We start from the raw sequence: 15,186 nt of genomic DNA, 5'->3' as shown, positions 1-15,186 counted from the left end.
AAGAAATGGGAAAGGCGGTTGTAAAATAAATGGGTAGGATCCGGTACAGAGACTGATGGGCCGTCCTCGGGCGTCCCATCAAAACGCCTGTTTGGGGCCCTAGGGGGCCTTGGAAGGCAGATGGGTTTGGTTGCCCCAGGGTTCGGATGGCTATGCGACCGTCCTTGAGGGTCTGGATTCTGGAATCAGTTTTTTAAGAAAACAGACCCTGAGTATCGAAGGGCAGGTCCTGCAGGGTGTACTGCACCTCGGGCGGCAGTGTGGAAGACTGTAACCAGGAGAAGCGCCTCATCGTCACTCCTGAGGCCAGGGTTCTTGCACCCGAGTCTGCGGAGTTGAGAGCGGCCTGGATGGAGGACCTGGACGACTTTTTCCCTTCTTCCAACAACGCCGAGAACTCTTGGCGGGAGGCTGTTGGGATCAGCTCTGCGAATTTCGCCAGGGACACCATGATGTCAAAGGTGTACCTGGCGAGGAGGGCCATCTGGTTGGCGATCCGAAGCTGGAGACCGCCTGCAGAGTAGACCTTGCGGCCCAACAGATCCATACGCCTCGCCTCCCTGGACTTCGGCGCCGGGGCGGGCTGGCCATGCCTCTCCCTGTCGTTGACCGACTGGACGACCAACGAGTCTGGGGCAGGATGAGTGTACAAGTATTCATACCCTGTGGGGGGGACAGAGTACTTCCTTTCGACCCCGCGGGCGGTGGGAGGGACGGACGCCGGTGACTGCCAGATGGTAGTGGCGTTTTTCTGAATGGTGCGGATGAACGGCAAGGCCTCCCGCACTGGAGCCTCCGCTCCAATCACATTCGTCACCGGGTCTTCGTCTTCCGTGACCTCCGCCACGGGGAGGTCGATAGCCTTCACCACCCGGCGAAGAAGGTCCTGGTGGGCCCGCAAGGCAATCGGTGGAGGGTCAGTCGCAGATGCCCCGGCCACCGCCTCGTCTGGTGACGACGACGAGGATAGTCCTTGAACCACAGCCTCCGCGGGTGGTTCTTCTAAGGGGTGGGCGGCTGAGTCGGGCCGAGGATGCCTCTGGGGATCAGGTGGTAACTGAGCCGAACCTGGTGGTGAAGGGGGCGGTCTGCTTATTGTGGCCTCCGGTACCCTACGTTCAGAGGCAGGGGCCCTCAGAGGGAAAGACATCCCTTGAGTCTCGTACTGGCCCCAGGGGACCCAGAAGCCCCACTGCTGCGCACCCTGGGCTTGACCTTGCGGGGCAGCCGGAAGATGACCGTTGCTGCCTGCCCCCGAAGCGACCGACGAGTGCCGAGATGGCCACGGCGGTGCGGAGGTGCTGATGGACTGCATCGTCGAGGGTGGCAATCTGTCCCCGGACGGTGCCGAGGATCGGTGCTGGTCGTCGTGGTACCGAGATGGCGAATGAGACCATCGACCGCTGCGGTGCCGGGAGCTCGACCGGTGCCGGGAGCGGCTCCGGGAGTCACGGTGCCAGGAACGGTGCCGGGAATCGGACCTTCGTCGGTGCCGACGGGAAGGCGCTCGGGACCGGGAGCGTCTCCGGGAGTGCGACCGGTACCGCGATGTTGAGCGGTACCAGGACTGCGACCGGCGACGAGAAGGCGACCAGTACCGCGATGGGGAGCGGTGCCGGGACCTCGAGCGGCGCAACGGTGATCATCTTCGGGACCGGGAGCGAGACCGGGACCTGGAGCGCCGCCTATTCCGTCCGTCCGGGGCAGGGGGCCACATCATAGCCGGCTTACCCGCTGACACGACGGCCCGCACTGGCGGTGCCGGGGGCCGGAGGCTCGGTGCCTCTGTGAGCTCTATGAGCTCCCTCGCCGTCGAGAATGTCTCGGGCGCAGATGGCAGCTGCAGCTCGACCGCGGTCGGCACCGGGGAGCAGGTTGGTACCGGACTCGACGGCCCTTGCGGCGCCGGAGTCAACGGCACGGTGCACGGCCTGTGCACGGCCACAGCCGGTACCGGAGGTGGTGGTGGTGGCTGGGCTATGCGACCCTGAGGATGGGTCTGTGCAGCTGCCTTCGCCAGCTTACGCTTCCTCGATGGTGAGAGGGAATGGTGCCGGGTCGCCGGTGCCGCTTGCGGAGGTCGAGAAGCCCCGGTGCCGGAGTCGTGCGGATCTCCGACCGGCATGTGCCGCTGGCAGGACGCGCAGGGCTTAAAGCCCGGTGCCTTGGGCATGAGCCCGCACCGGTTGCGGAAAAAGAGGGGTAAACCCCCCTTATTCCCTTATCCTACACTATACTAACTAACTTATTCAACTATCTACACTAAGTAATCAAACAACTATATACATACAAAAGAGGTGAACGCTAGGGTTGTGGAGGACAGAGAGCACTCCACAGTTCCAACTGGCCGTCACGGGCGGTAAGAAGGAACTGAGAAGCGGACGGGCCGGCTGGGGTATATATTCGGCGCCATAGCGGCGCCACTCCAGGGGACGCCCAACCAGCCCGCCGGAGTTGCTAGGGTAAAAATGTTCCGAAGAGCCGTGCACGCACGGCGCGCACACCTAACTGGAATGCATAGGAGCAATCACTCGAAGAAGAATAGTATTTTTCAATTCACCTACTGCAAGTACTGTACTGCAATCTTTTTATCATGAAAGTTGAACTTACAAATTATGTACAAAAATACCCGCATTCAAATATAAAACAATGTAAAACTTTAGATCCTACAACTCCACTCAGTCCTACTTCTTGTACAGCCAATCACTCAGAAAAACAAGTGCGGTTACAAAATTGCCCGCTTCTTGTTTACAATGTCACCTGAAAGTGAGAACAGGCATTCTCGGGGCACTATTGCAGCCGGGGTCGCAAAATAATTATGTGCCAGATGCACTAAAGAGTCATGTGTCCCTTCCTGCTGGAACCACCATTCCAGAGGACAATGATGGGTTCTAATAGATAATGATCCGAAGCAGAGTGGACCGACGCGTGTTCATTTCCACCAACTGAGTCAGATGCCACCAGCAGAAGGTTGATTTTCTTTTTTTGTGGTTCGAGTTCTGTAGCATCCGCATTGCAGTGTTGCTCTTTTAAGACTTTGAAAACATGCTCCACACCTCGTCCCTCTCAGATTTTGGAAGGTACTTCAGATTCTTAAACCTTTGGCCGAAAGCTGTAACTATCTTTAGAAATCTCAGATTGTTACATTCTTTGCGTTTTCTCAAATCAGCAGTGAAAGTGTCCTTAAAATTAACAGGTGCTAGGTCATTATCCGCAACTTTTATAATAGGAAATATTTGGCAGAATATGTGTAAAACAGAACAGGGGACATACAATTGTCCTCCAAGAAGTTCAATCACAAATTTATCTAATGAATTATTTTTTTTAAAGAACATTGTCAGCATGTCCACTGGAATGCCGAAGCATGAAGGTACATAGGCATGTTTAGTATATCTTCCACATAAATATCTGCACTGCCAGCTAAACGTGCCAGACTTTCAGGTGACATCATAAATTAGAAACAGGCAGCATTATCTCCCGTAAATGTAAACAAACTTACTTGTCTTCGTGATTAGCAGAAAAAGAAATAGCACTGAGTGGACTTCTAGGCTCTAAAGTTTTTAATTGCTTTATTTCTGAGTTTAAATACACATCATTATTTTTTTGAGTTAATTGCAATTAATCAACCACACTACAATCTTCTTCCAAGATTTTAACAATACAAGTTCACATTCAAAGTTCTAGTCTATATAACTTGCAATGGCCCCAAACATCATTTACAAATTTTTCTAACATGTCTTTAAATGTTGAATCTAGGCCAAATAGCCTGCAAGGTTCTTAACTCTTTCTGGCCAGGTGTCTCAGAAGTTTAGATAGTGTGTGAATTCTCCAACGTTTAATGACGTCTGATCACTGTCTGAAACTTTTGTCACAGTCCAGTATTTATGGAGTCTTGCTCTTGTGTGGATTCTTTGATGTAAAACAAGGACTGATCAGTTTCTGAAATGTTTCCCACAGTCTAAGCACTTATGGGGTCTCTCTCCAATGTGGATTGCTGGATGTTTAACAATGTTTGATTGTGTATAAAACTCTTTCCAAAGGCTAAGCAGTTACAGGGTGTCTCCCTGCGTGGATTCTCTGATGTAAAAGAAGGGCTGACATCTATTTGAAATGTTTTTCCATAGTCTAAACACTACATGTGTTTTGCCTGATGTTTAGAAGGGCCGATCTGATTCTGAAACTTTCCCAGAGTCCAAGCACTTATGGTCTTCCCCTTGTATGGATTGCCTGATGTTTAACAAGGGTTGAACTCTGCATGAATCTTTTCCCACAGTCTGAGCACTGATGGGGTCTCTCTCCTGTGTGGACTATTTTATGTCTAACAAGGGCTGACTGCCGTATGAAACTTTTCCCACAGTCTAAGCACTTATGGGGTCTCTCTCCTGTGTGGATTGCCTGATGATTAAGAAGGGTTGATCTCCTTATGAAACTCTTCCCACAGTCTAAACACTTGTGGGGTCTCTTTCCTGTGTGGATTACCTGATGTTTAACAAGGTCTGACCTCTGTATGAAACTTGTCCCACAGTCCAAGCACTTGTGGGGTCTCTCTCCTGTGTGGATCTTCTGATGTGTTATAAGATTTGACCTGTGTTTGAAACTTTTCCCACAGTCTAAACACTTATGGGATCTCTCTCCTGTGTGGACTGCTTGATGTTTAACAAGAGCTGACTTCCATATAAAATTTTTTCCACAGTCTAAGCACTTATGGGGTCTCTCTCCTGTGTGGATTGCCTGATGTTTTAAAAGGTCTGACCTCTGTATGAAACTTTTCCCACAGTCTAAGCACTTATGGGATCTCTCTTCTGTGTGGATTGCCTGATGATTAGCAAGGTCTGACCTATGTATGAAACTTTTCCCACAGTCCAAGCACTTATGGGGTTTCTCTCCTGTGTGACTTATCTGATGTGTAGTCAGTGCTGACTTCCAATTCAAAGAGTTCCTGCCCTTAAGGCACTGATAGGGTTTCTGTCCCGTGTGGCTTCTCCCATGGTCCAAGCACTGAAGTGATTTCTCTCCAGTATGAATTGTCTGAGGTGAAACAAACTGTGGTCCCAGAACGAATTCGTTTCCATAACCAAGGCATTCATGGTGTTTGTCTTCCCTAGGGGTTGTCTGCTGGGCTGTGGGATCCCTGTATCCTTCCCCACAGATAATAAATTCATCCATTTGCTCCCTTGAGTAGTTTCTCAGCAGCCTCTCTGACCTCTGCCAATTTCCCCAGGCTTCTCCCTGTTCCAACCACTGGGAAAAATTCCCTGCAGCTCTTCCCACAAAGGTCTCCTGTGGTTCTCCGTGCCCAGGAACTTCCTGCTGTTGATTCCTCTCCTTTTTCTCACTCACTGGCTCGTTACCTGCTGGGAGAGAGACAATCCAGACAGGAGTCATTGTGCCCAGGAGAAAGGAAGAGGAAGAGCACCGAGGGAAAACCCAACATTCTAAAGCTGCACAGATGGAGCAACTGGATTCTACCTCCACATCCCACCCAAAAATTCAAAAAGAAGGAACATTGGGAAGGAAACACCAGTAGGTAACAGGACACGTGGAAAGCAACGTCAGTGATATCTGCTGACTGCAGCCCTGCCCTGGGTGAGATGAGGAAGAACGCAGGGCACTTACAGATACCATATTTTTGGGATTCTCAACTTTTTCCTTCATTCCCCAGATGGTTTCTGTGTCAGTCCTCACCTGTGTGGGCACCTCTTGAGATCTCTCTTTCCTCGCAGGGCTGTAGATCGGGCACCCACGGCTCTTCCCCTCGTTCCAGACGGCTGATTAGATCAGGTTTGGGAAGAGGGAATCCTGTGCAGGTGGTGAAATCAGACCAGATCAGGGTGTGTGGAGGATTGAAAGAGCATCTGTCAGAATGGACATTCCGTGGGTGGAACCTGTCCCTGTGCTGTGCTGGGGGAACAGGGAATCCCAGAGGACGGGAACATGGTCACTGAGCCCCTTTGGGGGAGGCAGATGTCTGGGGGAGGTGGGGGGAATTGTGACACCCTCACTAGGAGTATGTAGGATCTGTGCTCTCTGGGGGCCTTGCTGACACACCCCCAGCTCTGGAGTTAAACCCCTGGCTATTTCTAAACCAGCGGAGCCCAGAGCCCGCCGAATGGCTGGAGCTGTTCCCAAGGAGGGAGGTGAACAGGGATTCTGTGTGTGAATGAGAAACACCACAGACAGGACAATACACGGCTTCCCCGATTGGAAAGCTAGGGGGTCGGGTGGGGATGGCTTTGTATATCCTGGTCTCATTTCGAGAGTATATGGAGTTGCAAGTCTCTCTCACACGGCAGCTGTGCATTACGGAGCCCAGTCGTCTCCAATCTAACTGAGCAGGGAAGAACCTGACTAGTGACAGACACGCAGACTCCACGGTTTCTAATAACCGAGGGGCCGGGAATCCCTTACCCAGCGAGGTCACCGTCTCGTAGTTCTCCTGCATGACGTCCCTGTAGAGGGCTCTCTGAGCGGGGTCCAGCAGAGCCCCCTGCCCCTGGGTGAAATACACAGCCACCTCCTCGAAGGTCACCGGCATCTGAAACAACAAGAATCCCCCACTCAGCACCTGCTGCCCCAGCCACAAACCCACTAGTCGTGGGGGAGGAGGGCCAGAAAAGCAGAATCCCACCCCTACCCTGCTCAGAGCAGCCAGGAGACTTTAGGGGGTGGGAGAAGGTGAGAGCTCCTTGTCCCCCCAGCACACGGAGCAGGGCAGGGTCTTCTCATTTCCCACATGCCTGCCAGCCACAGGCTGATACGGGAAGCAGAGCTCTGAGCTGGGGACAGGAATCCCAACAACTCCCCCGCCCCCCATCGTATTTCACAGAAGTCTCTGGCCAGTGGGGGTGTTTCCTGGGTGAGAAAGTGCCCCTGTCCCCTTCAATGAGCCTGTTCATAAAAGCAGGCCCAGGTTGATCATGTTCCAGCCGGTTTATCACACCCTGTCCCCTCCCTGCCTCACACTGTGTGTTTCCCGCCCCTTCCCCTCTACAACAAATCCTCCCCATCCCCCCACAGCTCCCTGCAAATCCCCTACCTGAGCTGTCTCCATCACAGCCATTTCCCTTCTCTGTCCTCTGGAAGACGGGACGATCTGGAGCGAAACGTGGACGCGATTCCTCAGCCTGTCGGGTCGAGAGGGGTGATGGGGGAGGTTACAGAAGGGGCTTCAGACCATGTCACACCCCCTCTCCCTGCAGACAGACGCTCTGGGCTCTGCCGCGCTGGGAAAACCCTCAGTCACTTTATCACAACACAGACCCAGCCCCTCCCCCAGCATTGAACCCCCTGTGACACCAGTAGGTCCCTCCAAGGGGCCCTTTGTGCAGAGTCATTTCCCTGCCCGGCTCCAGCCCTTTCCCCAGGTCTCTCCATCACCTGCAGGCTCAGGGGCTGGTGTGGTTAGAGGGGTTCCAGCCACTGGAGAAAGTGCCCCTGGGCTGGTCTCAGAGGGGTAGGATGAAGCAGGAATGTTCTTAATATTTTCTCCGAATAGTGTGTGCGCCTCAGTTTCCTCATGGTTTGGGACTCACAAGAGAAGAGTCCAGGGCTCCAGACTCTGGATTCCCCCCCAGACGGACTTTGCTGAGAGCTCCTGATTTCTGTGCTAACAAGCTCTGTTCTACCCTGTGTTCCCAGCGACCAATAAACCTTCTGTTTTCCAGGCCGGCTGAGAGTCACAGCTGAGTGCGGAGGTGGGTGCAGGGCCCCTGTGGGGAGCGGGTCAGGCTTCTCCTTAGGCTGCCCCAGAGGTTCTGGCTGGGGCCGTGCAACCTCCCTGGGCTCCGTGCTCAGCAGGTGGGGGAGGGGATATTGGGGGTACTCAGGGGCTGGGGTCCTGCCCCTACACTGGGGGGGAGGGGCTTGCCTCCCCCAGCCCTAGGTTCACCCCCCACCAGCTGTTCCCCGTTCTTATCCCCGGCTCCTAGTCCCAGGCAGGGGGGTGAAACAATCTGTACAGTGGGGGGCGCTGAGAGCCACTGAACCAGACTGTAAACCTGGATAGGCTGGAAACCGCTTCAAGCCGGGGGGTGGGGCGGTAGGGCCCCACCAGCCTAGAGCCAGCGCCTCTGCTCCCCCCCGCCACCAGGCGCAGGGAAACAAAGCAGCGGATGGGGGAGGAGGACGGGGGGGGATGGAGCGTAACGTGATCCCGCCCCCGCCCCGCACCCACCGGGGCTGCCGGCAGCTTTCCCGGGCCCCGGGCAGCGAATCGGAAAGGCGGGGGGGAGGGTCTCTCCTACCTTCCTCCAAGCGGCTGCGAGTCACTTCCTGCTGCCGGGACGGACCCGAGCGATCGCTCCCCCCAGAGCCGCCTCCCGGCCGCTCCTGGGTCCTAGCGAGAAACCCAGCCATCTGCGCTTCTCCCTCTGGGTCCGGCTCCTGTTCCGCTCCCAGGCTCTCAGGACAGAAGGGAGGGACCCTCTTCCATCTAGCGGGGGGAATGGGTGTCACATTTTTCCTAAAATACTTAATTAACTTTAGGAGAAACCAGTAAAGATGCGCAGAGGTAAGCGGGGAAATGGCCCCGCTATTGGGGGGAACTTTCCTGACTTAAACACCCCCCAGGTGGAATCGAATAACAGAAGGATCTGAGTCCTCGCTCCCTCTCCCTTCACCCAGAGCCTGCCTCAAGAGGGCTCCCCTTCCAGTCTGCTGTGTGGCAAAGTCCTTGTATCCCCGACAAGGCTGGGCCCAGGCTTCCTGTGGGGCTCGTCCCCCTCCCTGGTTGAGACCACTCAGGACACGGGCTAGAGCGTCCCCACTCCAGGGCACTTCCCTGACCATTGTCTATTAGGGCCGCCCAGAGGATTCCGGGGGCCCGGGGTCTTCGGCGGCGGGGGGCCCTTCCGTTCCGGGACCCGCCGCCGAAGTGCCCCGAAGACCCGCGGCGGGGACCCTCCCGCCGCCGAATTACCGCCGAAGCGGGACCCGCCACTGAAGCGCAGCCCGGTCTTCGGCGGTAATTCGGCGGAGGGGGCCCCCAGCCGCGGGTCTTCAGGGCACTTCGGCGGCGGGTCCCGGAACGGAAGGGCCCCCCCGCTGCCGAATTACCGCCGAAGACCGAGCTGCGCTTCGGCGGCGGGTCCTGCTCCGTCTTCGGTGGTAATTCGCCAGCGGGGGGTCCTTCCGCCCCAGAGCACAAGGACCCCCCGCCGGCGAAGACCAGGAGCAGAAGAAGCTCCTGCGCCCTGCCCCGCGAGAGTTTTCCGGACCCCCCGGAGCGAGTGAAGGACCCCAATCCAGGGGCCCTGAAAAACTCTCGTGGGGGCCCCTGTGGGTCCCGGGGCCTGGAGCAAATTGCCCCTCTTGCCCCCCCCTCTGGGCGGCCCTGTTGTCTATACCCCAGAACAAATGCAATTTACTAAACAGCAGCTAATAAAAGAAATCAGGAAACAAGGGGAAAGGTGAAAGGAAAACACTTCGCCCCACTCTGCGGGCCTGGGGGAAGCACAAACAGCGTCTGTGGGATGCCCGGGCAGTTCACAGTCTGTCCCTCTCCCATCCCAGACCTCCTGCCCAGGCCCTGGCTCTGCTGCAGGGATGCTGCGGGTCAGACACATGCTCTGGCGGTGGCCACACGCCCTCAGGCTCTAGGTGGCAGGACCTTTCTTCCCAGTGTCCCTGGAAAGGTGCAAATCCAGAGGGCAAATAAAAAGCCCCCGAAATTGGTAATCTCTGTAACTGACTGGGGGGGGGGCAGACTCGTGATCTTTGAGCACTTCTGGCTGCTGACCTAGTTCTGTCCCTGCCCCCCCCCCCAGGGTTCCACGGGGTGCAGGCCATGGACTGGGGCACCCCTGGGTGGTGGTAGGGGGGAATTCCAGTACGACAGGGATGACTTCATCAGCTTCCATGTCCAGCTTTGGGCCCCTTATCCCCGTCTGTGTCCCGACTGCCCCCCTCCCAGAGCACAAGTGACCCAGGCTTCCTGAGGGGCTCGTCCCCCAACCTGGTTGTGACCGCTCAGGACACGGACACAGTGATGGAATTTCTCCGCTCTGGATGCCTCCCTGGTCTCTTCCCTAGCCAGTGTCTATAGCTCAGAACAAATACAATTTACAAAACAGCAATTAATTAAAAAATTCAGGACACAGTCAGAAAGGAAAAAGGAAAACTCTTAGCCCCACTCTGCAGGGCCGGATTAACTTTTCATGGGCCGGGTGCCAAACGTATTTATGGGCCCCCATGGGGCAAGGTGCAGGGGGCGGGATGGTCCGTCTCCAGAGGGAAGGGCGTGTGGGGCGCAATGAGGCACAGTGCGCTGGGAGCAGCCCCGCTCCGCGCAGCCCAGCAGAGGGCGCTGTTTACAGTCCAGCCCAGCCCTGTGCTGCCAGCGTCCCCTTCCCCTTGTGGGCGGGCCCCCACCACTCTGCCCCCCGACCAGTCAGTTTTCCTCCCCTGCCCAGACCCTGGCCGGCCCCCTCCTCCGATTTGCCCCCTTTGCCTCTTTTTAACCCCTGTAAAAAGCACTCAGCGCAATCGTATACTTAGGGCAGGGTGAAGGGCAGTAGCTTCAGCAGATGTTCCTGAGCACGCTCAGTTCACCATAAGTCGCACATTCCTACAGGGAGCAGTTTTCTGTACTGCACCAGCGGGAGAGTTAATTAATCCACCCCAATGGACCGCCAGACACACCAGTCTCCTCCACCACAGACCCAGGGTCTGAACCACGTGCCCCAAAGCTGCAGACTTAACTGAAAGCAACTTAAGAAGTGTTCCTGTCTTCAACACTCAGATGCCCAATTCCCAGTGGGGTCCAAACCCCAAATAAATCCATTTTAACCTATATAAAGCTTATGAAGGGTAAACGCATACATTGTTCACCCTCTATAACACTGATAGAGAGATATGCCCAGCTGTACCCCCACCCCCCACCCCCGAGATATCAATACATACTCTGGGTTGATTAATAAGTAAAAAGCGTTGGGTTTTTTTGCGAACAGGGGCTGCTAACAGGGAGTTTCGCAAGGGAGTTCTCCAGGTGAAGGAGGAGCTAATACAGCATCTGTGGGGTAAGTGACTGTCTGTAGTGTGTGTTTGTTTGTGTTTGGGGGTTACTTGCTGTGTGCTGAGCTTGTGTTTGTCAGTCTGTTTGTTTGTTTGGTTGTTTCAGGGACCGTGTGCTCTGGCTGGCAGTTGGAGGCAGGTTTGAAAGCTCGAAGCCTCTGGTAATTGGCTGAGCCTTAATCAGTGGGCGGGGCATTCACTCAGGCCAGGCCAGGGCTTTATAAAGCCGCGCACAAGCGACCAGAGAGCTTTGCTAACAGGGAGTTTCGCAAGGGAGTTTGGAAGGGGAGTGGGAAGGGAGTGGGAGTCCCTCGCCAGCCCTAAACCCCTTCCCTGTGGTCCCCCTAAAACCTATAAACCGAACCACATTTCAAAACCCCTTTCTGTAAACCACCCTTCCATTAACTAGGAGACAATGCAGGCAGAAGCCCAGCAGCAGGGTGGGGGCTATCCAGTTTATTGCGCTGAGTGTTGCATGTATGATTACCTGCCCTGTGGGCGGTGGCATATGTGTGCAGTCGGTGCAAGGAGCTCCTGGCCCTCAGAGACCATGTACGGACTTTGGAGGCCAGGGTGGCAGAACTGGAGGAGCTAAAAAAGGCAGAGAGGTATGTTGATGAGGCTTTCCAGGACACTGTAGAATTGTCCCACCTCCAGTCAGACAGCCCCTGCGCTGTTGAGGAGGATGAAAGGCCCAGGGCACAGCAGTCAATGGGAGCAGAGGGAAACCATCCCGTATTTGGGACCTTCCTTCCAGATGGTGCTGGGGTTGCCTCTCGCACTGAGGTTGCCTCTCCGGGGGAGGGAACTCCAGTTTCTAGGAAAAGGCAGGTGTTTGTAATGGGAGATTCGATTATTAGAAACGTAGATAGCTGGGTTTGTGATGACCGGGAGAACCATATGGTGACTTGCCTGCCTGGTGCGAAGGTTGCAGATCTCTCGAGGCATCTAGACAGACTTATGTGTAGTGCTGGGGAGGAGCCGGTGGTCGTGGTACATGTAGGTACCAATGACATAGGGAAGGGTAGGAGAGATGTCCTGGAAGCCAAATTTAGGCTTCTAGGGAAGAGACTGAAATCCAGGACCTCTATGGTGGCATTCTCAGAAATGCTCCCAGTTCCACGCGCAGGGCCAGGTAGGCAGGCAGAGCTTCAGAGTCTCAATGCGTGGATGAGACGATGGTGTAGGGAGGAGGGGTTCACGTTCATTAGGAACGGGGAAACTTCTGGGATGGGAGGAGCCTATACAGGAGAGATGGGCTCCACCTAAACCAAAGTGGAACCAGACTGCTGGCACTAAACATTAAGAAGGTTGTAGAGCAGTTTTTAAACTAGGAGATGGGGGAAAGCCGACTGCTGCAGAGGAGCGTGTGGATCGGACACAGACTTTTCTTAGGGGAGAGTCTGATGATAGAGAATCTCCAGGTTATAGTCAGGAGCAGAGAATGAAAGAGGATAATGTAAGGGCCGGATCAGATGATAAACAGTCACATAAAAAAGAATCTGGCACATCAGAAAAAGGCAGGCTAATAAACAGGGACAAGTTTTTAAAGTGCTTGTATACAAATGCCAGAAGTCTAAATAATAAGATGGGTGAACTAGAGTGCCTTGTGATAAAGGAGGATATAGATATAATAGGCATCACAGAAACCTGGTGGACTGAGAGCAATCAATGGGACACAATCATTCCGGGGTACAAAATATATCGGAAGGACAGAACAGGTCGTACAGGGGGAGGAGTGGCACTATATGTGAAAGAAAGTGTAGATTCAAATGAAGTAAAAATCTTAAGCAAATCCACATGTTCCATAGAATCTCTATAGATAGAAATTTCATGCTCTAGTAAAAATATAACATTAGGGATCTATTATCGACCACCTGACCAGGACAGTAATAGTGATGATGAAATGCTAAGGGAAATTAGAGAGGCTATCAAAATTAAGAACCCAATAATAGTGGGGGATTTCAATTATCCCCATATTGACTGGGAACATTTCACTTCAGGACGAAATGCAGAGATAAAATTTCTCGATACTTTAAATGACTGCTTCATGGAGCAGCTGGTACGGGAACCCACAAGGGGAGAGACAACTCTAGATTTAATCCTGAGTGGAGCGCAGGAGCTGGTCAAGAGGTAACTATAGCAGGACCACTTGGAAATAGTGACCATAATACAATAACATTCAACATCCCTGTGATGGGAAGAACACCTCAACTGCCCAACACTGTGGCATTTAATTTCAAAAGGGGGAACTATACAAAAATGAGGGGGTTAGTTAGGCAAAAGTTAAAAGGTACAGAGACTAAAGTGAAATCCCTGCAAGTTGCATGGGCCCTTTTTAAAGACACCATAATAGAGGCCCAACTTCAATGTATACCCCAAATTAAGAAAAACAGTAAAAGAACTAAAAAAGAGCCACCGTGGCTTAACAACCATGTAAAAGAAGCAGTGAGAGATAAAAAGACTTCCTTTAAAAGATGGAAGTCAAATCCTAATGAGGCAAATAGGAAGGAACACAAACACTGCCAACTTAAGTGCAAGAGTGTAATAAGAAAAGCCAAAGAGGAGTTTGAAGAACAACTAGCCAAAAACTCTAAAGGTAATAACAAAATGTTTTTTAAGTACATCAGAAGCAAGAAGCCTGCTAAACAACCAGTGGGGCCCCTTGACGATCGAAATACTCAACATTAACAAGTCACCAGGACCAGATGGCATTCACCCAAGAGTTCTGAAAGAACTCAAATGTGAAGTTGCGAAACTATTAACTAAGGTTTGTAACCTGTCCTTTAAATCGGCTTCGGTACCCAACGACTGGAAGTTAGCTAATGTAACGCCAATATTTAAAAAGGGCTCTAGGGGTGATCCCGGCAATTACAGACCGGTAAGTCTAACATTGGTACCGGGCAAATTAGTTGAAACAATAGTTAAGAATAAAATTGTCAGACACATAGAAAAACAAACTGTTGAGCAATAGTCAACATGGTTTCTGTAAAGGGAAATTGTGTCTTACTAATCTATTAGAGTTCTTTGAAGGGGTCAACAAACGTGGACAAGGGGGATCCGGTGGACATAGTGTACTTAGATTTCCAGAAAGCCTTTGACAAGGTCCCTCACCAAAGGCTCTTACATAAATTAAGCTGTCATGGGATAAAAGGGAAGGTCCTTTCATGGATTGAGAACTGGTTAAAGGACAGGGAACAAAGGGTAGGAATTAATGGTAAATTCTCAGAATGGAGAGGGGTAACTAGTGGTGTTCCCCAGGGGTCAGTCCTAGGACCAATCCTATTCAATTTATTCATAAATGATCTGGAGAAAGGGGTAAACAGTAAGGTGGCAAAGTTTGCAGACGATACTAAACTGCTCAAGATAGTTAAGACCAAAGCAGATTGTGAAGAACTTCAAAAAGATCTCACAAAACTAAGTGATTGGGCAACAAAATGGCAAATGAAATTTAATGTGGATAAATGTAAAGTAATGCACATTGGAAAAAATAACCCCAACTATACATACAACATGATGGGGGCTAATTTAGCTACAACGAGTCAGGAAAAAGATCTTGGAGTCATCATGGATAGTTCTCTGACGATGTCCACGCAGTGTGCAGAGGCGGTCAAAAAAGCAAACAGGATGTTAGGAATCATTAAAAAGGGGATAGAAAATGAGACTGAGAATATATTATTGCCCTTATATAAATCCATGGTACGCCCACATCTCGAATACTGTGTACAGATGTGGTCTCCTCACCTCAAAAAAGTTATTCTAGAACTAGAAAAGGTTCAGAAAAGGGCAACTAAAATGATTAGGGGTTTGGAGAGGGTCCCATACGAGGAAAGATTAAAGAGGCTAGGAGTCTTCAGCTTGGAAAAGGCCTGGTCTACACTAGGACTTTAATTCGAATTTATCAGCGTTAATTCGAACTAACCGCTCAACCGTCCACACCAGGAAGCCATTTAATTCGAACTAGAGGGCTCTTTAGTTCGAATTTGGTACTCCACCCCGGCAGGTGGAGTAACGCTAAATTCGACATGGCTAGCTTGAATTAGGCTTGGTGTGGATGCTAATCGAACTTAGTAGCTCCGAGAGCTATCCCACACTGCACCACTCTGTTGACGCTCTGGACAGCAGTCCGAGCTTGGATTCTCTGGCCAGCCACACAGGAAATGACCTGCGAAAATT

General features: G+C 52.5%; 1 protein-coding gene and 1 long non-coding RNA gene across 2 annotated transcripts; both read right to left on the bottom strand.

Annotated features, from left to right (window-relative positions):
- Positions 1-3,344: 3,344 nt before the first annotated feature.
- LOC120383958 (zinc finger protein 383-like) lies at positions 3,345-6,456 on the bottom strand. The gene is made up of 3 exons (XM_039502281.1): positions 6,409-6,456; positions 5,686-5,799; positions 3,345-5,351 (listed from the first exon to the last, which is right to left on the bottom strand). The coding sequence occupies exons 1-3, from the start codon at positions 6,440-6,442 to the stop codon at positions 4,201-4,203; spliced, it is 1,299 nt and encodes a 432-aa protein (XP_039358215.1). The 5' UTR covers positions 6,443-6,456; the 3' UTR covers positions 3,345-4,200.
- Positions 6,457-6,478: 22 nt separating this feature from the next.
- On the bottom strand, positions 6,479-7,993 carry LOC120384011. The gene is made up of 3 exons (XR_005588599.1): positions 7,378-7,993; positions 7,037-7,124; positions 6,479-6,535 (listed from the first exon to the last, which is right to left on the bottom strand). It is a non-coding gene; the product is annotated as an uncharacterized LOC120384011 (long non-coding RNA).
- Positions 7,994-15,186: the final 7,193 nt, after the last annotated feature.

This window comes from Mauremys reevesii, linkage group 15, assembly GCF_016161935.1.
Source record: "Mauremys reevesii isolate NIE-2019 linkage group 15, ASM1616193v1, whole genome shotgun sequence".
Taxonomy (NCBI): Eukaryota; Metazoa; Chordata; order Testudines; family Geoemydidae; genus Mauremys; species Mauremys reevesii.
The sequence above is the reverse complement of the archived record's forward strand: the minus strand, read 5'-3'. Positions and strand labels throughout refer to the sequence as shown.